At 48.3% G+C, this 25,588-nt stretch overlaps 2 protein-coding genes and 1 long non-coding RNA gene across 4 annotated transcripts in view; 1 reads left to right on the top strand and 2 right to left on the bottom strand.

Annotated features, from left to right (window-relative positions):
* Window positions 1-1,171, bottom strand: part of LOC310661717 — a 44,234-nt gene extending 43,063 nt beyond the window's left edge. Inside the window, exon 1 of the long non-coding RNA XR_014504097.1 lies at window positions 690-1,171. This is a non-coding gene — a long non-coding RNA (uncharacterized lncRNA). The remainder of the gene's footprint in view (window positions 1-689) is intronic.
* Window positions 1,172-1,489: 318 nt separating this feature from the next.
* On the bottom strand, window positions 1,490-9,197 carry LOC310662476 (uncharacterized protein; the record flags this gene model as incomplete). Its single annotated transcript, XM_083409409.1, has 5 exons — window positions 1,490-1,699; window positions 2,582-2,658; window positions 6,669-6,780; window positions 7,798-8,225; window positions 9,077-9,197. 5 exons carry the CDS (start codon window positions 9,195-9,197, stop codon window positions 1,673-1,675), a joined length of 765 nt encoding a protein of 254 aa, XP_083265535.1. The 3' UTR covers window positions 1,490-1,672.
* On the top strand, window positions 9,070-12,274 carry ARL4D (ARF like GTPase 4D). 2 transcript variants are annotated; one of them, XM_083408047.1, is made up of 2 exons: window positions 9,070-9,302; window positions 10,831-12,274. In XM_083408047.1, exon 2 carries the CDS (start codon window positions 10,907-10,909, stop codon window positions 11,498-11,500), a length of 594 nt encoding a protein of 197 aa, XP_083264173.1. In that variant the 5' UTR covers window positions 9,070-9,302; window positions 10,831-10,906; the 3' UTR covers window positions 11,501-12,274. The 2 variants fall into 2 exon arrangements, with proteins under 2 accessions (XP_083264173.1, XP_083264172.1); XM_083408046.1 differs by having other exon boundaries at window positions 9,072-9,208.
* The last annotated feature ends 13,314 nt before the right edge of the window (window positions 12,275-25,588 follow it).

Raw genomic sequence — 25,588 nt, forward strand, 5'->3', positions numbered from 1 at the left:
CCTTTACCTTTTACCTTTACGTGTTTTATTGCTTCTGGTTGATCAAGGTTGCAGAATTAGTGAAGAATAGCCTCTTAATGCCTTCAATGTCCGTTTCTGTTCCTGTGGCTGAAGGTGGGGTGATTCTTCTAACACCAAAATGAGGCTCTTTTACTACTACTTCTTTTTAAGGTTAAAATGAGGAACTCAATCATCAAACCTCCCCCAAGCCACTAAAAGTGACATTGGGGGAATTGAGGGACTATCCATTGTTAGTCCCCCAGCTTCAATCAACCAGAAGCAACTAAAAAGGGAGGGCTTGCCAACTCTCTTCCTTAATGTTGCAGACAACCTTTCATAAATGGGAACTAGTTTTAAGTAAATACAGAAGAATCCTTGTCATGGGGAATGAGTATCGCTGGGTTACTAGCATTACCTTAAGGAATGTGCAGAACCTGCATTTCAAATTCACTTCCAGCTAATCACAGACAAGCAAGGCCTCAGCAGGACTCTAGCGTGGATGCAAGCAACCTAAATTCCTGCCCTAAGCAGCGACACCCACATTCTACCAAATTGTCTCCACCAGATCCCTCCCTAATCCTTTCTTCAAACCTCCCAAGGAAGGAGAACAGGGGGCTCTTGTTCTGCCGGTGATATTTCCCCCTATTTAAATCTAGTTTCCTTTTAGTGCTGGGCAACTGTCTGGCCACAACTTGCTGCAGTGGTCTCTGCAGGTTTCGGAATAATGTGATCCACCCAACACCACCCCAATTTAAGGCTGTGCAGCGGCTCAAAGTTTCAAGAGGAACAAACATTTTTGAGAAAGCCATAGAACAGGTATAGGCAAACTCCGACCCTCCAGATGTTTGGCTCCCAGTACGTTTCCGAGCACAATTCAAAGTGTTGGTGCTGACCGTTAAAGCCCTAAACGACCTCGGCCCAGTATACCTGAAGGAGCGTCTCCACCCCCATCGATTTGCCCGGACACTGAGGTCCAGCGCCGAGGGCCTTCTGGCGGTTCCCTCATTGCGAGAAGTGAGGTTACAGGGAACCAGGCAGAGGGCCTTCTTGGTAGTGGCACCTGCCCTGTGGAACACCCTCCCACTAGATGTCAAAGAGAACAACAACTACCAGACTTTTAGAAGACATCTGAAGGCAGCCCTGTTTAGGGAAGCTTTTAATGTTAACAGACCACTGTATTTTAATACTTTGTTGGAAGCTGCCCAGGGTGGCTGGGAAGACCCAGCCAGATGGGCAGGGTATAAATAATAAAAAAATTATTATTATTATTATTATTATTGGGACTACAATTCCTATCATCCCTGACCACTGGCCCTGTTAGCTAGGGATGATGGGAATTGTAGTCCCAAACATCTGGAGGGCCGGAGTTTGCCTATGCCTGCCATAGAATAGCAGAGATGTAGAAGAGATCCCTGGGTGATCTAGTCCAACCACCTGCAATAACTTTAGTTATGCTCAGTTCTACATAAAGGAGTGTGGTTTCGGTCCGTGACTCTGGAAAGCTTTCATTTTATGGTTAGGGAGAGTGGGAGAACCCATGGGCGCAACCACTAAACTCTGTGTTTTGCCCTGGAAAAGTGCTTTTACCGCACATAAAATGGACACCGCTTTTCTTTCCAGGTCCAAGTTGCAGAGGAATCTTTTCTCCCTGCCGTTGCCGGCTGCTCAGTTGTTACCACTGCTGTATGTACTCTGTTGTCTAAAAGAGAAAAGAGAGGCCATCAGTATCGGATCGGATCCAACAACAACACGCAGCCACACATTTCACAATGTTTTCTCCTCCATTCCAACAGGCTGGTTCTGGCAAAACATTTGAGAACTTCGTTGTCCAGTTCTACCCAGACATAACTCAGTTGGTGCTGATAACGCCAAGGTTGCAGATTGGATAGCCTATGAGCTTCAGGCGCCCTTCCAGCTCAATGATTCTACGTAGAATGCCGATGCATGTTTTATTTAAATCTATGTAGTTGAGGACCTCATAGCTAATATGCTGATGTTAAAAAATTAGGAAGGAGAGATCTGAAGGGGAGCGAGGATGGGAATGAGCAGAACGAGAATGGCCATTTGAGGCATAGAGAAGACCACAAAGCTCAGTGAGGAGAACGTGAGTAAGAGAGAGGTTCACTGCCGGCTGCGCTCAAAACAGGCTGCCCTGCCCAAAGGTTGCAGCCAAGAGGTCATTGATTCCTAAAAGGTAAAGGGACCCCTGACCATTAGGTCCAGTCGTGGCCGATTCTGGGGTTACGGCGCTCATCTCACTTTATTGGCCAAGGGAGCCGGCGTACAGCTTCCGGGTCATGTGGCCAGCAGGACTAAGCCGCTTCTGGCGAACCAGAGCAGCACACAGAAATGCCGTTTACCTTCCCGCCGGAGCAGTACCTATTTATCTACTTGCACTTTGACGTGCTTTTGAACTGCTAGGTTGGCAGGAGCAGGGACTGAGCAACAGGAGCTCACCCCGTTGTGGGGATTCGAACCGCCAACCTTCTGATCAGCAAGTCCTAGGCTCTGTGGTTTAACCCACAGCGCCACCCGCGTCCCCATTGATTCATAACTCCCCGCTTTTCACTTTCTGACTCACCGAGTATCTTTTCAACAGCTTGCCACTGTGATTCGGCACATGGTCCGTTCTGCACAGGCAACAGTCAGCCTGGACCCCTGCGAGAAATTAAAAGGGGGAAACCGAGCTGTATACATTTGGAGCAACTTAAAAGGAGCCAGGGCCCAAGCTCTGAGACATGTTATGACAGAACAGACTCCCAATCTTTCAGGACCGAGCAACCACAAGCTGGTTAGGGTGGAAGGAAGGCATTCTGGATCACAGCCAAGTTTGAGCCCCTCTTAGGAAGACAGAGCTAGCAACCGCATACTCGGATCAACTTCCCTGTATTCCATAAGGCGATGACATCTACCTCACAGGGGCTGTTGTAAAGAAAATGCAATGGGTCTGTGCATCTGGCTACTAAACAAAAGGTTGGTGGTTCAAGCCCACCCAAGGATGGCTGTGCGCAGGATTTCCTACATTGCAGGGAGTTTAACTAGATACCTGAAGGAGCGTCTCCACCCTCATCATTCAGCCCAGACACTGAGGTCCAGCGCCGAGGGCCTTCTGGCGGTTCCCTCCCTGCAAGAAGCGAAGTTACAGGGAACCAGGCAGAGGGCCTTCTCGGTGGTGGCACCCGCCCTGTGGAATGCCCTCCCATCAGATATCAAAGGGAAAAAACAACTAGCAGACTTTTAGGATACATTTGAAGGCAGCCCTGTTTAGGGAAGCTTTTAATATCTGAAGGACTGTTGTATTTTAGTATTTTGTCGGAAGCCGCCCAGAGTGGCTGGGGAAACCCAGCCACATGGGAGGGGTATAAATAATAAATTGTTGCTGTTGTTGTTATAGATGACTCTTGGGATCCCTTCCAACTCTACAATTCTATGATCTTATGAATGTCTGCAGGAAGCACTTTGGGCACCTGAAACCTATAAACGGCAAGGTGTCTTGCAATACCTTCCGAGATTTAAAGCAGTGACGGTGAGCCTGCAGATCTCATGATGTTGGACTCCACTTCCCATCAGCTCCACCCAGAAGGACCAATGGTCCGGTTTAATAGGAACTGTAGTTCAACACCAGGAGGCCCATGAGCTCTGTACTCTTGATTTCAGGACGTCTCGCACAAGGGTACCTGCACCTGATGAGTCTGGTACGACTCGCACACTTTTAATCTCAGTTTACTCTCAAACCAACGTATCATGCCCATGGTCCACAAGCTTCGTTCAGACGGTCCACGGCATGTCTGGATTTGTGGCTAAAGATGGAAGGTGGTAAATAGCGATCCTGAATTTTATTTGTATTTTTACTGCTTCTGGTATTGTACTGTATTGTATTACAACTTGAATTTTATGAATTGTTTACAAATTGAACTTCATAAAATTCAAGTTGTAGTACAGCTAAAAAGAGCACATAATGAATAAAATAAGCAGTAACAATACCCAGTGCTTTTTTTCTAGAAAAATACCGTATTTTTCGCTCTATAAGACGCACCACATCACAAGACGCACCTAGTTTTTGGAGGAGGAAAACAAGAAAAAAAAATTCTGAATCTCAGAAGCCAAAACAGCAAGAGGGATCGCTGCGCAGTGAAAGCAGCAATCCCTCTTGCTGTTCTGGCTTCTGGGATAGCTGCGCAGCCTGCATTCGCTCCATAAGACGCACACACATTTCCCCTTAATTTTTAGGAGGGGAAAAGTGAGTCTTATAGAGCAAAAAATACGGTAGGTGCCGGTACTCACCATGAAGTTGTTACAGTAAGTGTCACACTTTTTAACCCCCCCCCAAAAAAGGTGTTTTCCCCCCTGGGGAAAACAGCACTGGCAATACAATTAAAAACCACACAGCATTTGGCATTGTGGATTACAATTGCTACAACAGGCAGAAAAATCTTTAATTGGTCTCCCAAGATATACAGCAAGTTCCGTGGTGAAATGAGTTTGGGAGCCACTGTCCCAACCTATTTTGGCATCTCGCTTTAGCTCCGACAGGTCGGATGTTTGCAGGAAGAGCTCGTTTCGTTTACGAGATATTTTGTTGGTTTCGCTTGGCAACATATGAATTTGCAGAAGAAGCCGCCGTCCCTAAACCACAAGCAGCGCTTCTAGTGGAACTTGATTGAGTGACCTCATCCTCCGAATCATGTTGAAATTGTAGCCGTAAGTCCCACTGAGCGCCTGTTTTCTAGCGCGACAAACCCTTGTAATTTGACCTCTGTCTTTCAAGGGAGGGTACACGGCTAGGTTAGCCTACACCTGATTTTCCAATACCTTCAGTGCATGAATATTTCAAAGCTCAAGCTCAGTCGCAATGGGGGCTGAGGATCTGGTAACAACTCATCTTCTGTGTGTGAAAGCCAGGTTAGTTTCAAAGTAATGAAAGGCATAAGGGGTTAATTCTGGGCAGAATGAACTGTATCTTTGAATAATGGTTATCAGATGGAAGGCACTGACTAATTCTTTGTGGCAGAAGAGTACCCAAATTAAGGCACTAATTTGCACACCCCAAACACATTCGAAGTGTGCTGCAGAAGGCCACATGGCAAAGTGAGTTTCTGACCTTTAATATGAGACATTTTTTTCCTACTTGTGTTATAAAAAGGTAAAGGGACCCCTGACCTTTAGGTCCATTCGTGGCCGACTCTGGGGTTGCGGCGCTCATCTCGCTTTACTGGCTGAGGAAGCCGGCGTACAACTTCCAGGTCATGTGGCCGGCATGAATAAGCCACTTCAAGATGAATAGACTATGCCAAAATGGCAAAATTAACTGGGAAGCTCAGAAATCAAGAGGACAAGAACTTTAAAAAAAAAGAATGGGAAAAGTTTATAATTTATATACAAGACTACTGCAAGCAGGTTAAAACACTGGCAGGATTTCAATCACATTTGTAAAGTAACAGAAACTATGGACAATTCAGACGGAGAAAATATTTGGATAAATATTGACACGCAGTTGTAATTATTTTCATTAGGACCCATGAAAGGGATAGGGGGGGAGTCAGGAGATTCAGAGTAATCTCAGTTTTTGGATTTTGAATTTGATGTTTGTTGTATGTTTATAAAAATGACATTAAAAAATGTTTTTTAAAAAGAAAGATTTCCTTCTCCTAGATGGGCTGCCTTGCCAGGTTGGTCAGCCTCACCTGTCCCTCACTTCCCTCCGCAGCAGGTATGGAAACCACCTTCTTGGGCCTACGATTGGTCTTGTCCGCTCACTTTGCCAGAGCCTGCCTTTGTATGCAGGAGAAGTTCCTAACTCACCGAGGGTTTGAGATATCTTAGATATCTCTCTCGCCCTTATCTCTCTCGCCCTGACCTAGCCACTGTGATCCATGCGACGGTCACCTCCAGACTGGATTATTGTAACTCGCTCTACGTGGGGCTGCCCTTGAGACTGACCCAGAAACTCCAGCGGGTGCAGAATGCTGCAGCGAGACTCCTTACGGGGTCTTCGCTGCGAGATCACATTCACCCGGTGCTATACCAGCTGCACTGGCTCCCGGTGGAGTACAGGATCAGGTTTAAGGTGCTGGTTTTAACCTTCAAAGCCCTATATGGCCTAGGACCCTCGTACCTACGGGACTGCCTCTCCTGGTATGTCCCACAGAAGAACTTACGGTCTTCAAACAAAAACATCCTGAAGGTCCCAGGCCACAGAGAGGTTAGGCTGGCCTCAACTAGAGCCAGGGCTTTCTCGGCCGCGGCTCCGATCTGGTGCAACGCTCTTGTCACAAGAGACTAGGGCCCTGCAGGACCTGACATCTTTCCGCAGGGCCTGTAAGACAGAGCTGTTCCACCAGGCCTTTGGTCAGGGCGCAGCCTGACCCCCTCCTCTGGCAATCTGCACAGACTCTTGCTTAATGGTTGCCATCAATTTGATTTTAATTAATTTTTATAATGAAAGGTTTTTAGAATGTTGGATTATTTTGATTGTTGTCAGCCGCCCTGAGCCCAGCTTCAGCTGGGGAGGGCGGGATATAAATAGAATTTATTATTATTATTATTATTATTATTATTTTCCTTTCCAGAGGCTGGGTCCAGAGGCTAGCCTAGGTAGGTGATGTTCATGGACCAGGCATCTCAGAAGACCCCCTTGTCTTGTAACAGGTTCCCACCCTTCCCCTTACCTTGGGAGACTGGATTCTGAGACACGGTGTTGGAGGGCGGCGGGATGGAGCATTTTGCTTGGATATCCCTCAAAACATGGTCATGGGGCTGTCCTCCATAGGCGCCTCTCGCCTGCATGCAACCACAGACACGCAAAGTGAAAACTGCCAGGTTACTTTCCCCTGGCTAATACCTGCCCATCCTGGACCAGGTGTGCATTTTCCTGTTCCTTCCCCTTCTGCAACATCCCTATTTGGATTTCTCCCTTTTCAGCCTGGGTAACTCTAATAATAATAATAATAATAATAATAATTTATTTGTACCCTGCCCATTTGATCGGGTTGCCCCAGCCACACACATAAAAACATAATAAAGCATTAAACATTAAGAAGCTTCCCTATACAAGGCTCCCTTTCTGTTCTGCTTTCTCATCTGCTACCACTTTTTATGTTGCCTTAGTTTTGACGAGAATGCGGGTTCAGGTTCTGTACAGTGGTACCTCTGGTTACATACTTAATTCGTTCCGGAGGTCTGTTCTTAACCTGAAACTGTTCTTAACCTGAAGCACCACTTTAGCTAATGGGGCCTCCTGCTGCTGCCACGCTGTCAAAGAACGATTTCTGTTCTCATCCTGAAGCAAAGTTCTTAACCTGAGGTACTATTTCTGGGTTAGAGGAGTCTGCAATCTGAAGCGTTTGTAACCTGAAGCGTATGTAACCTGAGGTACCACTGTATTCAAGTTGGCATGCCTGCAACTAGATGCAGTGGCGTAGCGTGGGGGTGCAGGGGGGGGCGGCCGCACCGGGCGCAACATCTGGGGGTTAGGGTTAGGGGGCACAAATCTAGGGGTTAGGGGGCGCAAATCCAGGGGTTAGGGGGCGCAAATCCACGGGTTAGGGGGCGCAAATCCACGGGTTGGGGGGGCGCAAATTACTTGCCTTGCCCTGGGTGCTGACAACCTACCCTACGCCACTGACTAGATGAACAACAACAACCAACCAGATAATGCAGCGCTTTGTGACTTCCATCATATTCTCCCCTGTGCCCCACATTTTCCCACCCTCTGGTGAGAAAGTTTTTGTCCCCCTCCCCGCCTTTAAACGACCCTCCTGGACCTGAGATTTCCCCTCGCCTCCCTTGCCCAGGTACCTGCATCTGCCAGCATCTGCGCTCCAGCTGCATCTGCCTGCGCCGCGCTTCCCAGTGGTAGGCGCCCGCCATTGTGCTGCCCGCCGGACCGCCTGCAGCCGCGGGCAGCCGCGGTGGCACCGTCGCCGAGGCCCGTCGGGTCACACAATGCCGCGATGCCCGGGCAACTGGGAAGACGCCGCCGCCGCCCCACCTGTCGCCCGCTGCCGCACCTGGCCGCCAGGGGGCGGCAGAAACCAGGCGCTGCTTCTCCCAGTCCTTGCCTGGCGGAGGCACGTCCTGGGAGCGCGCGACTGATTTAGCATCCCGGGGTGCGTGCCAGGCGCTGCACCCAGGCAGGGGAAAGCTTCTTTGCAAGGTCTCTGAGCATGTACAGATGACCCAGAAAAGCAGCAAACGAAAGCCCGGGGATGGAGGAAAGCGGGAATCTGGGAAGTTTGCAAGCAAAATGCAAAAGTCGGTGCAAAATTGCTGGTTACAATTATCCTGTGCGCGAACGATCGCCGTAAAAAAGCAAAAAAATAGGGGAAGAGGGAACAGCACGTGCTCGTGTTTGTTACTTCTTGGATCTCAAAGCTGCAGGACTGAAAACCAGGCTCCAGGGTGGAATTAGAATTTTGCCTTTGCATGTCCCCGCGCGCAGAAAGCTAGCTTGTAAAGGAGACGGTCCCTTCTCCCTCGCTTTCTACATGCATGTGTATTTATTTATATCCAGCCTTTCCCTCCCCCGACAAAGGACTCAAAAGGCGGCCTTTGGCTGGTTGACATCCCATGTCCTTTTAAATGTGTCTGTGGTTTCTTTTGCATAGAATCGTAGAGCTGGAAGGGAGGCTCATCTGGCCTAGTCCGACCCTCGGCAACGTGGGGATCTTTCTGCCCGCGACACCGAGATTAAGCGTCTCGCGTCCACGGACCGAGCTCATTCTTGTTTTATCCACGACGCATTTTGCGCTCTGTGTTGTGAGCCGCCAAGGACGGGAAGCATGCAAATCTATAACAAATAAATAATAATAATAATAATAATATGCCTCCAGATTGCTGCAAGCCCGGCTGCCTTTTTGGAGCTCGCACGCTCAAAACTCCGTGCCAAGGGAGGAAGCGCACCGCGCGCCTTTGGAGAAGAAAGCGCTTGCAGTTCCGAGGCGGAGGCGAAGGCGGCGCTGTCGAGGGCGCGCTCCCGATTGGTCCGATCCAGGAAGCCTCCCCCGCGCCTTCCCCGCAGCCGCATCTCGGGCGCTGGTTGGCTTCGGGAGCGCTGACGCCGCCCGGCTGGCCTCGCCTTTCCTCTCCCCGGGAGGCGAGAGGCATCCGCGGGCGAGCTGGGCGCGTGGAGAGCCCGGGCTGCGGACGGCTGCTCGGCGAAGGTGCTGCTGCTGTTGCTGTTGCTGCGGCGGCGGCATCCCCATGGAAGGTAATCTCTTTCTCTCGATCTCTGGAGTCTGCGATCCCTTCTAGGCTTCCCCGGTTCTCAATTCGGCCCGCTTTCGCCGCAGACGCGGAACTCGGTAGGAGAGGGTGTCTCTGAGCATGTACAGAGTGCATTTTTAAAATCTCCCGGGACTGGAGGATTTGGGCGGGCGCGTCCGCTTGCTTGGAAAAATCGGAGGGTGGCTTTTCCCCGCTTCTCTTTCTACAGACTCGACACCGTCTGCCCTTGCTCCCCTCCCCCCCCTTTTTTTTTAAAAAACAGCTTAGTTGAAATAAGGTGACTTAATAGCTTGCCTGTTCTGGCCCATCCGCCTCATGTTGTCGCTCTGTTACTGTTTTATTAATTGGATGGTTTTGATACTTTTTAATTTTTGTTTTGCTTATTGCATTTCTTACGTGCTGTTGGAAGCAACTCTTGATATCATGTTGGCGGAAAGGGTGGTCTGCACACTTGGAGGAATAATTCAGAGTCCGCTGAAAATATGCAATTATCTTTCCCCCCCCTGTAACCTCCAGCCATGACTTGAGCGCGACTGAATCTCATGTTTAGAAACTGCGCTCAGCCCAGCACTTTTTTGTGCATACCTTTCAGTAAACATTCAGCTGATATTGCAGCAGTATAGAGGGTTGTGTTTTGAAGGCTGCTTCTTCCTGAGATAGATTCCCATCTTTGGGGAGTTTTTGAGCGCAGATCGTGGCCAAAGGACCTCTTTAGGCTCTGTCTGCCACCAGTCATGGTGCCTATTTAAAGTAATACTGCTTCTATCCTTGGCCAGTAATCCAAAGGTTTTGAGGGGGAAGACTGTAAGTCTTTGAGGGGGGAGGATAGCTCCCCCCACACACTTAAAATCTTAATAATAATCACTGCTTCAGATTCCTTCTTACTTTGAGGCTACATGAGCACCGGAGACTTCTCTGTAGTGGCACCAGTGTTTTCAAAACACACACAAAAAAACACCTCTCTACAGCTTCCTCACTTCTTACTTAAAACTACAACAAAAAACTTTTTAGTCTTTTAAACTTAGTGTCTTTCTCTTGTCCTTTATAGAGATGTTGTCATTGTGCTGTTCCTTGCTGTTACAGGCTGTGGTGTTGTTGTTGATGATGATGTATTATTTTACAGTGTTATTTTTTTAGTGTGTTAACTATTTTTGAAACGAATACAGGAAAAGTAGCAAGTAAATGTTTTAAAATAAACTAAGGGAAAGGAAAGTTACCAGCTAATGTGGATCTGCAAATAGGCACGGTTCAGCTTCTCTGAAAACCAGTTTCTCTGGATCGATTGTCCTCTGTGTGAATTCGGGTTTTCTGCGAAGGAGGTTTCTTTAGGGTTTGTGAAAGTGTTGCTTGAATCGAGGAATTTGAGATGTTTAGCTGGGGGATTACTTTGGCATCTGAAGAGTCGAGTCTAAGCATTACGGGTAGTTCACAAAAAAACAGTAAATGTTCCAATTCCCCTGTTTATTTGATCAGCATGTCTTTAACAATACCTCCCCCCCCCCAAAAAAATTGCTGCATCTTCAAGCATTGCCCATAGTGACGCAAAGTATGTGCGCATGGGTTTGCATTTTGCATTAACTGTATCTCTGTGTCTTGTTGCCACAGTTCCACAACTGCTGTGAGTGGAAAAATCATCCGGCCACCCGCAACGCTTCAAAGTTTGGCTGTGCTACGGAGGACTATGGGGAACCAGCTGGGCCCAGTGCCCCCATTTATGCCCCATTTGCAGGCCCTGCACGTGGTGGTGGTTGGGCTGGATGCAGCCGGCAAAACATCGCTGCTGTACCGCTTGAAGTTCCAGGAGTTTGTCAAGAGCGCGCCCACGAAGGGCTTCAACATGGAGAAGATCCGGGTGCCGCTAGGCGGTTCGCGCGCCATCACTTTCCAGGTGTGGGATGTGGGCGGGCAGGAGAAGCTGCGCCCCCTCTGGAAATCCTACATGCGCCGCACGGACGGCGTCGTTTTTGTGGTGGACTCTTCGGAGGCCGAGCGGCTGGAGGAGGCCCGCGTGGAGTTGCACAAGATCGTCCGTTCCTCGGAAAACCAAGGCGTCCCCATGTTGGTGCTAGCCAACAAACAGGATGTGGCCCAGGCCCTCTCCGTAGCCGAGGTGGAGAAGTTCCTGGGTCTGCCCGAACTCTGCGCCTCCACCTCGAACCACATCCAGGGCTGCAGCGCTGTCAGCGGACAGGGCCTTCAGCAAGGCCTGGAAAAACTCTACGAAATGATTCTCAAGCGCAAAAAAGCCCTTCGCACCAGTAAGAAGAAGCGCTGACAAACTGGGGTGTGAGATTATCTCTGGGGGATTCAGACGTTTTGCGCCCGGACCACAGTTTTCTGCCACCCCGGGACATTGTTTCGGAGCAATGCGAGGTTGCAAATCAGACAATTTCCTCTTTGGCGACTCTGCTTTTTGGACTGATGAATTGTGGAGCATTTGTGCCCTCGTTTTTGTATTTTTATGTTGTGAACCGCCCTGTGATCTTCGGGCGGTGCGTAGTATACAAATTGAATACTGTATTTTTCGCTCTGTAAGATGCACCAGACCACAAGACGCACCTAGTTTTTGGAGGAAGAAAACGAGAAAAAAATATATTCTGAATCTCAGAAGCCAGAACAGCAAGAGGGATCGTTGCACAGTGAAAACAGCGATCCCTTTTGCTGTTCTGGCTTCTGGGATAGCTGCGCAGCCTGCATTCGCTCCATAAGACGCACACACATTTCCCCTTACTTTTAAGGAGGGGAAAAGTGAGTCTTATAGAGCAAAAAATACGGTAAATAATAGGGATAATACCTCCCATGGGCAGTAAGAAAGCACCTTGGCAGCCTGCCCTGCCCTGGATTCCCCAGGAGGCTACTAGTTTGGGGAGAAAGGGGGAATTTTCCAAAGAGTTAGAGGTCCGTCATGCGCCAACCACATTATTTGTTTATATCTTTTCAAAAAGAAAGCATAATGTTTTCTGGGCTCCCCACCCCTGTTTTTCTGTTGTTGTTTTTTGTAGAAAAGAAACCTTAAATTATTAAAAAAACCACCATTCTTTTCAGAGTTGGGGATGAGGCATTTATGTCATCTTTTGTACACAGGGATGAGGGAGGGTTTTGGCATGCTAAGGAGATGGACCAGATGATAAACAGGGGAAGATCGCAGAGCTGCTTGCATGCAGTGTTAGAAACTGAGATGGGAAAGCGAGGAGCTAAAGGGCACCTTGAACCTAGGTTATGAGCGCAACAATGGAATGTCTTACAACAAGCTGAAAATGAATGGACTGCAGCTAAAATATTATGTTCATTTTTCGCATGGTCTAGTCCTTCCCCTGCCCACCCCCCTAATATTCTTAAGAGGGTCTCTTCTATAGTCTTCAGAGAATAGCTGGATGTGGGGAGGCAGAAAAAGTCCTCCTTTCCTTCCACACTGCAGTTTCAATCTGAAATCTTAGGCTCAGCAACTGCTCACGCTAATGAAATTGCCTGTCGCAAAATGTGCCCAGAACAATGGGAGTTTCGAATGCTGGTTGCATGATATTTATAAGGATTATTTGTAAACATCATGCCTTCCTGGAATGGAAGGTAATGCTTAATAATAATAATAATAATAATAATAATTTTTTATTTATACCCTGCCCATCTGGCTGGGTTTCCCCAGCCACTCTGGGCGGCTTCCAACAGAATATTAAAATACAATAATCTACTAAACATTAAAAGCTTCCCTAAAGAGGGCTGCCTTCAGATGTCTTCTAAAAGTCTGGTAGTTGTTTTTCTCTTTGACATCTGGTGGGAGGGCGTTCCACAGGGCGGGCGCCACTACCAAGAAGGCCCTCTGCCTGGTTCCCTGTAACCTCTGCAGGAAAGAGGCTGGAGTTCAGGGCTTTTCAGGGCCTTTAGTTTTCTACTCACAAACCTCTGGATACATCCCCATGAGTTGTGGCTGCTCGGTAGTGAAGACAGGCTTATGCTGGAAGACGGAGGACTCGTGAGTTCCTTTACATGTCCCAGTGATTATCATCATTAGGTACCCGCACCTAGCTCCTCAGCATCTGGGAACGGGGACACCCAGCTTGTCACTTCTAGGGAGGCTCTGGGCTAAGCACTATTAATTTTGGAGATGACTGGTTGCCGCGCTCCCAGTTTCCTCTTCTGGTGTTAGGGACTGCCTGTGTTGACTTGGAGAGGAGGAGGGGAGGGGTGCGTTTGATGCAAGGGGCTTTGCGTCGCTGTAAAATTCCATCTGCTTTTGCGCTGACTGTGTCCCCCGCCCCAGTTTTCCATGAGCCTTATAAAGGCCCAGATCAACATTGTTCGCTCAGGCTTTGTTTAGATCAGAAGCAATTTTCAGCTCCAGGGTTTGGAGCTTTCCCAGCTCTGAGCATGCAAATCTTTATTTGAAGATAACCAGAGGTAAGCGTTGCAAACATTGCAGCTGAGCATTTATCAATACACTTGTCGGTGCAATAAGGTGTCCGGTGATGATAAAAAAGAAAACCATTCGCTGGTTTTCCTTTTTGCATTTTCCTTCACTTCTAAAGCAGCATTTTGCTCCAGAGATGCGCATGCATTGTGCTTTTCTTGCCATCTTCTCCTCTTAACCCAGACCCCACATATCTAGGCTTAGGGGCGCAGATCAGAGCATTTAGGCAGGCCAGAGCATCCAGCAGTTCTTGCCGCTTGTGGGTCTAACCTCCGCCAACAAAATCAAACCGATAACACGTTTGGGTAGCAGCTGTTGTGTCTCTGGGGTGACGTGGAGGCGGGTGGGAATTTGGTGCTGGCTCAGACACGCTGCTGGAAAAGTGGACAACTGTTTTTAGCCTGGCAAACATGCTCAGCGGAAACACCAGATTTCCGGACGGTCTGGCACCCCAAGCTCGTGTTTGTACGGTGAAGATTTCTTCAGTTCTTATTTTACATGTCGGCCCCTGCATGTTCCCATTGGGGAAGAGATCGCTCCTTTGTTGGTGGATGAGGAGGAATTAAGTGTGGGCTTCCTTCGATACGCAGCGGAACAGCACCGTGTTTCTAGAGTCTGCTAATCCTAATGTTCTGGCTGGAATTTGGCAAGCAATTCCACATTTGTGGACATGAGAACACAGGGACAGACGGTTATTTTTTTCCTGGTATCCATTGGTGAAAAGGGCTCATGCTTGCAAATCTTCTCCTACAAATCCCCCCCCCCCCGGGCTATTTTCTCTTTAGCTGGAAGTACTTCCAATTTTTGGCTGGGGTTTTTTGGGGGTGGGAATAAGCTGTGGACATTGTCAAGAGGAGACGCTTTATTCACCTGCATTTAATGCCTACATTTGAACACATGCCGTCAGTTGCACAGAGCTGCTGAGGAAATGTGTGGGACCCATGAATGTTCAGAGTGCCGGAATGGAGCTTTTCATAGAATCAGAACCACAGAATTGTTGGAAGGGTCATCTAGTCCAACCCCCTGTAATGCAAGAATCTTTTTGCCCAATGTGGGGCTTGAACCCATATCCCTGAGATTAAGCGTCTAATGCTCTACCGACTGATGCACAGAGCTTTTAATCAACACCGCTTGACCTTCTAAAGTAAAATGATGGGGTTCATGTGTTTTGTGGATACCTGTCATGTTTTCTGGTGCAAAATCAAGGCTGTTGTTTTCTCTGTGATGGGGGAATACAGAGGCCTGCTGCAAAACTTCCCTACCGGGACAAGCAGTTGTTGGGAAGGAATTTTGACTGGGAAAACACTAGCAGCAGGAAGGACAATCAGGCACCCACAGCGCTACTCCAGTCAAATATATCTCTCCCCCCAACCAAAATAAAGCATTTGAAACTTAAAAGTAAAAAAATTAAAAAGTCAGGATAGCAACTTCCAGGACTGCCATGTAATGTGTGGTTTGCCCTTGGATCCGCTCCAGGCAGAAGAAGGAGAAGCAGCACAGATTACTCACGAGTTGAGGAGAAAGTCGCTCTGCTGGTCTTCTGCCTTGTTGGGTGTTTTCACATTCAAGAACTACCATATTTTTCGCTCTATAGGATGCACCCGACCATAGGACAGGGGGAGAACAAGAAAAAATAATTCTCCACCTCTCTGCTCAGCGCCCCTTCAGCGGGAACTCTGAAGGCTTCAGGCGGCTATCCCTGAAGCCTGGAGAGCGAGAGGGGTCGGTGCGCACCGACCCCTCTTGTTCTCCAGGCTTCAGCGAAAGCAACGCAAAGCCTCCGGAGCGCGGAGGGAGCACTCCCTCTCCGCTTCGGAGGCTTCGCGTTGCTATCGCTGAAGCCAAGGAGCCTGCATTCACCCCATAGGATGCACACACATTTCCCCTTAATTTTTGGAGGGGGGAAAGTGCGTCCTATAGAGCGAAAAATACGGTAACTTCTGGCACTCAAAACACATCCTGTGGCTGAAGTCCTTTCTCGGATCAAGCCCTTGGGTACGGCTGACTCCTTGGCCTACTAAATGAGAATTCATCTGTTACCTTCCTGGACAAAAGCCACAGCAGCCAAACCGGCTGGGAACTAGTTTTAGGTTGGCAATTTAAACATAGCTCAAAGCAATTATTGTGACAACAGCCTGTACGAGAGGTACCAGAGTTCATGCGCTGCCTAGAAATCGCATCCTCTTACTTTCAAGTCGTTCTCCCACCTGATGCAAATGTGTTTTGTCCCTCAGAGAAACTTGTGTTATGAAGCAACTAATAAAGAACGAAAGGGAGAGGTTGAGATTATGAAAGAACAGTCACTGTTGTGCACCAAATAGACCTCTGTGTCTGAGAGCCAGTGTGGTATAGTGCTTAAGAGCGGTAGTCACGTAATCTGGGGAACCGGGTTCGCGTCTCCGCTCCTCCACATGCAGCTGCTGGGTGACCTTGGGCCAGTCAGACTTCTTTGAAGTCTCTCAGCCCCACTCACCTCACAGAGTGTTTGTTGTGGGGAGGAAGGGAAAGGAGAATGTTAGCCGCTTTGAGACTCCTTAAAGGGAGTGAAAGGCGGGATATCAAATCCCAACTCTTCTTCTTCTTCTTTCATTCACTTGCTTCTGACATTCTTGGTCTGGGCCCAGTGAAGTTTCTCTAATGCCTGGTCTGGTGTCTGATTCTTGGCACTGGTAATATTCCTCCACAGCACGTGTTCCTTGTGATTTAGTTAGCAGGCGCTTGCGAGGAAATGTAAAGCTTCACACAGTGTTAGAAACTCAGATATATAAGCTAGGCATCAAATGGTTCCTTAAACCAGAGTTACAGGCACCAAAACCGCATGTCCGGTTTTGGGGCCAGGCAGCTTGAAAGCCGTATTTTTCAATACAACTTTTTGGTTCCTGAAATGAGCGGTTCTCAACCTGTGGGTCCCCAGATGTTGTTGGACTACAACTCCCATCCTCCCCAAGCTCTGGCCTTGCTAGCTAGGGGTGATGGGAGTTGTAGTTCAACAGCATCTGGGGACCCACAGGTTGAGAGAGGCTGGTAGGCAGATAAAATATAACGGCTAGACAGGATGTGGGATTAAATGTGCGAAAACAGTCAAGGTCCAAGGATCCCCAGGCCTGCACCTCCAGATGGTGGAGGCGTCAGGCGACGAAATCCTGGCACCTGGACATCATCATTTGGTCACAAGGGGATGATAAAGGTAAAGGGACCCCTGACCACTAGGTCCAGTTGTGGCCGACTCTGGGGATGCGGCACTCATCTCGCTTTATTGGCCGAGGGAGCCGGCGTACAGCTTCCGGGTCATGTGGCCAGCATGACTAAGCCGCTTCTGGCGAAACCAGAGCAGCGCACGGAAATGCCATTTACCTTCCCGCCAGAGCAGTACCTATTTATCTACTTGCACTTTGAGATGCTTTCGAACTGCTAGGTAGGCAGGAGCTGGGATCGAGCAATGGGAGCTCACCCCGTCGCGGGGATTCAAACCACCGACCTTCTGATCAGCAAGTCCTAGGCTCGGTGGTTTAACCCACAGCGCCACCCGCGTCCCTAAGGGGCTGGTAGCCAGGTACAAAATGCGCCTAGTGAATTTCCAACGCTGGTTTCACACCCTAAGAGCATAGCGTGGCCACGTACATATCACAAAAAGAGAAGAAAATGCATCCTGAGAAAAGAGACAAGATTGCGTAAAATTTCCCTATGCTGATATATAGGTGTACTGTACTTAGAATTAATTCTGATCACTTAAATGGAAACAGTGCATCGTACCAAAGTGGGATGTGACCAGATGGGCGATCTGTCTACCTGTTCGCCAGGTGCTGTTAATGAGCAACTTCAAGGACTCTATATGGTGCTTTATGTTTAAACTGGATTTAGACCAGAAAGCCCTTCAAACTGATGCCATCAGCTCCCAAGCTGATCAGGGGTCTGTGTGACCACGTAGCAGTGGCCTTGCATTACTTCAAGCCAGCTGAACTCTGAATCTGGAGGATAAGCCACCAGGCTGTCCTTGCTCGGAGTGTGCTTGGACACTAATGCCTTCTTTTATGTAAGAGATTTGAGGGCAACGGGTTTAAATCGCCTTTGGAGCTGTTATATAAGGGCTTTCCAAATCTGTCGACCTCTCCTGCTCCTGCACCACTCCCAGGCTTAGTGGTGCTGACTCATTATCTTTCTCAGAGGCTCAGTCCCTCACAGGCAATCTGTTCAGCTCAGAGGCGCTGCCCTCACTTGTTTTACACGGCCAGACAACCAAAAAACCGTCTTTGAAAGCAGGTTTGGGGACTGGCCACGTGTGAAGGTGATTCATTTCAGAATCCACGCTGCCTGGCTTATCTGGTCAGCTCCAGATTTTGAAACTACTAGTACAGTGGTAAGGGACGCAGGTGGCGCTGTGGGTAAAAGCCTCAGCGCCTAGGGCTTGCCGATCGAAAGGTCGGCGGTTCGAATCCCCGCGGCGGGGTGCGCTCCCGTTGCTCGGTCCCAGCGCCTGCCTACTTAGCAGTTCGAAAGCACCCCCGGGTGCAAGTAGATAAATAGGGACCGCTTACTAGCGGGAAGGTAAACGGCGTTCCGTGTGCTGCGCTGGCTCACCAGATGCGGCTTTGTCACGCTGGCCACGTGACCCGGAAGTGTCTCCGGACAGCGCTGGCCCCCGGCCTCTTGAGTGAGATGGGCGCACAACCCTAGAGTCTGTCAAGACTGGTCCGTACGGGCAGGGGTACCTTTACCTTTTAGTACAGTGGTACCTCAAGTTACAGACGCTTCAGGTTACAGACACTTCAGATTACAGACTCCGCTAACCCAGAAATAGTACCTTGGGTTAAGAACTTTGCTTCGGGATGAGAACAGAAATCGTGCAGAGGCGGCACGGCAGCAGCGGGAGGCCCCATTAGCTAAAGTGGTACCTCAGGTTAAGAACAATTTCAGGTTAAGAACAGACCTCCAGAACGAATTAAGTTCTTAACCTGAGGTACCACTGTACTGTGAAGAAACAACAGCTTCCAATCTCTGCGGTGCGGTGCTGCTTGCCAGTAAGAGCAGCATTCTGCACATGCTCAGGTGTGTTCTCTCGGTCACTTATCTCACATATTCCAGGCCAACAGCAAGAAAAACAGGTGACTGAGTCCTGGCTCAGCCCCTGGGTGTCTGTCTGCATCTCGGCAAGGCAGCAATCTTGACTCCAGCTGTAAATAGAGAGGACTTGCTCCATAAAGTAGTTTCTTCTTAATTAAGTTCCTGGGCTGGGATGTTCTTGAAACAGGTGTCTCACCCACCCACATTTTGCTTTCCTGGGGCCCCTTTCAGTTTTCATAATGAAGGCAGCTTTAGCCAGACTATTGCTGTGTTGGCAAAGGAGGAGCTTCTCCTGGAAGAAGCTTTGGTTAAAGGCTTAGTTCCCCCCCAACTATGTAGGAAATTGGAAACCTATACAGTGGTATTGCAAATAAAATTTACATTATTAACAGAGATCGAGGATAGAGGAGACTTCACAGTTCCAGATCTCAAACTACCATATTTTTCGCTCTATAAGACGCACCAGACCACAAGACGCACCTAGTTTTTGGAAGAGGAATACAAGGAAAAAAATATTCTGAATCTCAGAAGCCAGAACAGCGAGAGGGATCGCTGCGCAATGAAAGCAGCAATCCCTCTTGCTGTTCTGGCTTCTGGGATAGCTGCGCAGCCTGCATTCGCTCCATAAGACGCACACACATTTCCCCTTACTTTTTAGGAGGGAAAAAGTGAGTCTTATAGAGCAAAAAATACGGTATACTATGAAGTGTCCAGCTTGATCTGGATTATAGATTGGATGATGTTAAAAAAATACGGAAATGTTAGATATAGAGGATTGGATAACGTTTTTGGATGGCACGGTTACTTAGGACATGACAAAGTAAGAAACCACAGAGGATTCTTAAAACATATACAGTGGTACCTCGGGTTAAGAACTTAATTCGTTCCGGAGGTCCGTTCTTAACCTGAAACTGTTCTTAACCTGTGGTACCACTTTAGCTAATGGGGCCTCCTGCTGCCGCCGGAGCACGATTTCTGTTCTCATCCTGAAGCAAAGTTCTTAACCCGAGGTAATATTTCTGAGTTAGCGGAGTCTATAACCTGAAGCGTCTGCAACCTGAAGCGTCTTTAACCTGAGGTACCACTTTACTTCAGTTGTAGCCCTCCAGAATGCTGGCGGAGGCTCAAACGACCCCATGCTCTACTGTACAAAATAAAAGTTAAAACTCACCAACATGCCAGCCGTAACATGCAGAAAATGTGAGAATAATAATAATAATAATAATAATTATTATTATTATTATTATTTATTTGTACCCCGCCCATCTGGCTGGGTTTCCCCAGCCACTCTGGGCGGCTTCTAACAAAGATGAAAAATACACTAAAATGGGAGGAGGAGGAGAGGAAATCATATGAGCCCCGATCCGAAATGGTACCAGGCAGACACAAGTTCTCTACCTTATCTTCCGCAAGTGGGAAGAGCCACATGTAAATTTTTATAACATTTTAGGCCTCAGATGCAGGGAAGTCAAATGCACCGAGCTTCAGAAATGCAAATGCTCTCGTGAGCCATGCTCTTCTTCAAAAGCCATTTGAATAAGTATTTAAAACAAAAACGTGAGAATAGCCTGCTGGGTCAGGCCAGTCACCCACATAGTTCAGCATCCTGCTTTCCCAGTGGCCAGCTAGATGCCTGTGGGAAGTCCCTTCAGCAGGACCGGAGTGTGAGAGCAGCCTCCTCCTGCAATTCCCAGCAACTGGTATTCGGAAGCAGAGTGCCGCCAATCAGCTATGGAGGCACATCTTTTAAAGCTATCCAAGTTGGTCATCGCGGCCTCTTCTGAGAGCTAATTCCAAAGTTTGACTATGCGTTGTGCAGAGAAGCACTTTTTTTGCACCTGCCCTATCTATTATTATTATTATTATTATTATTATTATTATTATTATTAAATTTATTTAATCATTTTTTCGATACAAACAACAACCGCAAAAGACACTACAACAAAAACCATAATAACACAATTTGACAATTCAGATTTAAATACAGTGGTGCCTCGCAAGACGAAATTAATCCGTTCCGCGAGTCTCTGCATCTAGCGGTTTTTTCGTCTTGCGAAGTAACCCTATTAGCGGATTAGCGCTATTAGCGGTTTAGCGGCTATTAGCGGCTATTAGCGGCTATTAAAGGCTTAAGGGATTAGCGGATTAGCTGCTAAAAGGCTATTAGCAGCTTAGCGCCTTAGAAAAAGGGGGTGGGGAGCGGAAAAAAACCCCCAGGAATCGCAAGACATTTTCGTCTTGCGAAGCAAGCCCATAGAGAAATTCGTCCTGCGAAGCACCTCTGAAAACGGAAAACCCTTTCGTCTAGCGGGTTTCCCGTCTTGCGAGGCATTCGTCTTGCGGGGCACCACTGTACACTGATATACCTCTGACTGCACCTTTTAAACAATATTTTCCCACCTCTCTCTCTTCCCCCCACTTCCCCCCACTATCCGCCTTATCGCTTAAATATTCATTCCAGATTTCTTCATATTTATCCATTCTTAATTTGCGTCGACATGCAATGCATTCATATGTAGGTAATCTGTCCATATTATCAATCCATGTGCTCAATGGAATCTTTTTGCGGCTCTTCCAATTCATCAAAACAAATTTTTTTGCTTCTAATTGTACATCCATATTTTTTTACCCTATGTTCAATGTTTGGTTTCTTTTGCTATCCACAAATTCTAGTGCTGTTAAAGAGGGCAAATTCGTTTTTTCCCCTAGCACATTGTCTCTTAGTCACCTTTTCACTAAACAAAAAAGCCACTTGGACTAGATCAGCCTTGGGGCTCCCTTTCAACGCTACAATTCTATGATTCTATGAAACTCTCCTCAGAGAGGAATTGCTCCATCCCGTGATAAACATTTGTGAACCTAAACGTTTAAGCACATCTGTCAGGGAACTGCCATCAGTGCCGGAGGGAGAGAGCAAAATCCAGAGGGATTCCGGAGAGCGTCCCGGGATTGGGAGAGGCAGCCCATCTTCTGGGGAAGAGAATCAACGTAGCTCCAGTGGAGAAGGGGGGCAGATGGGGGAAGCGGCGAGGCGGTCCCATGACTCCATGCCGGGGACCAGTGGGGAGAGTAGAGGTCCTCCGCTGCCTACGCCCTCCTTGCACAGAAGGCTTTCGCACAGAGAGAGTAGGAGGAGACTAGGCGTCAAAGAACTTTTATGCTGGAAGAAGTTCAAGAAACGCCCACTGACGGATTCTGCCAGCGATTGAGACAGCCACGGGCGAGTGGCTGTCCAGACAGAAAGGGTTCACTCAGGCAACCCACCCAGGTGTGGCGCCGATTTACGCACGAGCAACCCCTAGAACCATTACAACATCCATGCTACAAATACAGATTTATTGCCATCTTCCCTGCCACGATTTTAAAATAGCATACTCAAAGCATGTTTGATTAAAACTGTTGCCAGTACTATACAAATTGCAAATGTTGATATGGGGGGGGGGGATTCCCCCTGGGCAGAAGAGATAAAGTTATTTGCCAGAGATAGTGTTTGACACTTTCATCTGAAATTACTGGCTTTGTTAGCTGTGACTACAAAATTTCAACCCGCTCACATCAAGAGAGCGGCAGGGAAATTCTGGGGCATTCAAGGATTTTCGTTCCCATCTGCTGCACACAAAGATCGATTTCCTTCTCTCTCTCATCCAGTCTGAACCAAACTATTAAGTCCAGTGTTACAACACAGGGATAATTATTTTTGGCCTGATCGTTGAGCCAGGACAGATGAGGGCCTTATGCAAGAATTTGCAGCTGAAGCGATGGCTGCCTGCCATTTTCGGAGGCAAATGTGTAGGTGGGGGAAATAATACGGGCTGGTTTGTACTCCCTGTTTCTGGGTCACGCACTTGTGCAATTTGCGTGTTCCAACCCTGAAGACACCGATTCGCCCTAAACAGCCCATGTCATACGACTGACCAGAACACCAATGCACCCAGCTACCTATAGACACATGAGCAAATTAGCGTATTTTTCGCTCTATAAGATGCACCAGACCACAAGACGCACCTAGTTTTTGGAGGAGGAAAACAAGAAAAAAATTATTCTGAATCTCAGAAGCCAGAACAACAAGAGGGATTGCTGCGCAGCGAAAGCAGCAATCCCTCTTGCTGTTCTGGCTTCTGGGATAGCTGCGCAGCCTGCATTCGCTCCATAAGACGCACACACATTTCCCCTTACTTTTTAGGAGGGAAAAAGTGAGTCCTATAGAGCAAAAAATACGGTAATATACGCCACAAAAAATAGACTTTGCATATACAGTGGTACCTCGGGTTAAGTACTTAATTTGTTCCGGAGGTCCGTTCTTAACCTGAAACTGTTCTTAACCTGAGGTACCACTTGAGCTAATGGGGCCTCCTGCTGCTGCCACGATGCCGGAGCACAATTTCTGTTCTCATCCTGAAGCAAAGTTCTTAACCCGAGGTACTATTTCTGGGTTTGCGGAGTCTGTAACCTGAAGCGTATGTAACCTGAAGCGTATGTAACCCGAGATACCACTGTACATGCACTTGAGTGCCTAAGACTATATGAAAAAGTGTACCATATTTTTCCGTCTATAAGACACCCCCATGCGTAAGACCCCCCCTATTTTGGGGGACTCAATTTTACGAAACTGAGGGGAGATGGCCCAAAGTTGTTGAGTCCCCCCCCATGCAGCTGTGCGCGGGAAACACTCCCTAGATCATTTCCCACGCGCAGTGGCATCAGGGAAAGTTGCGCTACCGCCAACTGCTTCCCCCCCCCCCATGCCGCTATCTGTCTATTGGACGACCCCAGTTTTTTGACACGATTTTTGAGACAAAAAACCTTGTCTAATACACGGGAAAATACGGTAATAAAAGGACAGAGCTAGTGCAAGGGATGGTTGTTCGAGAAGAGTTTTGGCAGAGGGAAACGTCGTTGTAGAATAAGCCATGGCAGATAGGTAACTTCTTTCTTCTTTGGCGATCCCTCATAGCCGAGTAAAATTGTCTTCCACAAGCACGGTTTTAACAGTGAGTCCGTAAGTGACTATGGGGGCCAATTTTGGATCCACACGTCCTTCCGCAGCGGGGACACAGGTTTCTGGGCGGGAGTTGATCACGGTGTGGATTTGCCAAGCGTGCCTTCCTCTCAGCACATTTCTCCCTTGTGTCCTGAGTTCGGGCGTCTTCAAAGCCCATGACACCTTTGGCAAAGGCTGTTCTACCCCTGGAGCGCTCACAGGCAAGTGTTCCCCAATTGCTTGTGTTTATACTACATTTTAGGGATGCGGGTGGCGCTGTGGGTTAAACCACAGAGCCTAGGACTTGCTGATCAGAAGGTCGGCAGTTCAAATCCCCGTGACGGGGTGAGCGCCCGTTGCTCGGTCCCTGCTCCTGCCAACCTAGCAGTTTGAAAGCATGTCAAAAGTGCAAGTAGATAAATAGGTACCGCTCCGGCGGGAAGGTAAACGGCGTTTCCGTGCGCTGCTCTGGTTCGCCAGAAGCGGCTTAGTCATGCTGGTCACATGGCCCGGAAACTGTACGCTGGCTCCCTTGACCAATAAAGCGAGATGAGTGCCGCAACCCAGACTGGACCTAATGGTCAGGGGTCCCTTTACCTTTACACTACATTTTAAACAATTTTTTGCCTTGAGACAGTCTTTAAACCTCTTTTGTTGACCACCAGCATTACGCTTTCCATTTTTAAGTTTGGCATAGAGAGGGGTAAGCAACCTCAGGCCCATGGGCCACAAGCAGCCCACGGGGGTTATTTAACCAGCCCACGAACCACCCCCGAACCGAGTCGCCTGCTCAGCGAGCCCCCCCCCCCCACGCTGCGCTAAACTGGCGCAGGGCGGCACGGGAACTTGCTTCTGCGGCGCCAGAAATCACATCTGCGCAGATGCCAGAAAGTGCCTGATCCGGCCCACAGAAGGATCTTCGCTGGAGTAAACCAGCCTAGGCGAGGTAAACCTTGCTGACCCCTGGAATAGAGTGAGAAACGGTGCAACATCGACTCAAATGACCGCATCACCACTCTGAAACTAGCTGAAAAAGTAAGAAGCTTTGAACCCTGTTTTGTTCGGTGACTAGCTTGGGGGTTTATCAATGCCACTCGCAGGAAGGAGGAAAAACAGAGAGTGCACCAGATCACCTCACTAGGTAATTGCAACCAGCCCACACATACAATCTTGGGTTAGAGAACAAAGCAGGGCATCCTGTTCAGAGGGTGGCAATTGGCAGGCAGACTTCAGCTTTCCTTATATCAGACTTGCATCTGCTCTCTGGGCGGGCGTGTGGTTGAAACTTGCATAATTCCTTGACAGGAGCAGCGGGTGCTGCAGCCGAAGAATGTTGAGCACATATCTAAGGCCATCTTTGGGTGCGTGCAGTTAAGATCTTCCACCCAGTGTGAGCCTGGAAGGGCTTGCACAGGAAACGTCTGCGTTGCAAACTTGCAAAGGAGAAGGAAAGGGTGACCGGGGGGAGGGGGAAGGTTTGCTCTCTTCCTCCGAATGCAAAGCCTGATCTGTTAAGTTGTGGGTGAACATATCAGATGACACAGCGATTCTTCAAACAGCTCTTGTTTATTCACAGGCCAGGACAGAACTGAACTGAAGGGTTCAGCCAGCCTGCTTATATAGAGCTCCAGTACAACGCAACAGTAACCATTTTCTGCAACTATCCAATCACTGAACGTCACTTTCAAGTCCTTATTTGCATATGTGGACCTGAGTGAAAACTATCTACAGTATCCCCCTGCTAGGGATACCAGGGTGAGAACTTCAGTACATAACATGATCCTTTTTTTTTTTTCAGAAGTCCGGCTGCACAGCAGACCTCTGCCATTCCTTACCAACATAATTTAGGAAGCCACCAGAGCTGCACCAGCCCTGGTCCAAGCATTAGAAACAGCTGAGATGTTTTTCCAAATCTT

Source organism: Podarcis tiliguerta (genome assembly GCF_965153285.1).
Source record: "Podarcis tiliguerta genome assembly, chromosome: 13".
Lineage (NCBI taxonomy): Eukaryota > Metazoa > Chordata > Lepidosauria > Squamata > Lacertidae > Podarcis > Podarcis tiliguerta.

Excerpts from the sequence above, each read along its gene's own strand:
- ARL4D (XM_083408047.1), top strand. The coding sequence starts at position 10,907 with ATGGGGAACCAGCTGGGCCCAGTGCCCCCATTTATGCCCCATTTGCAG.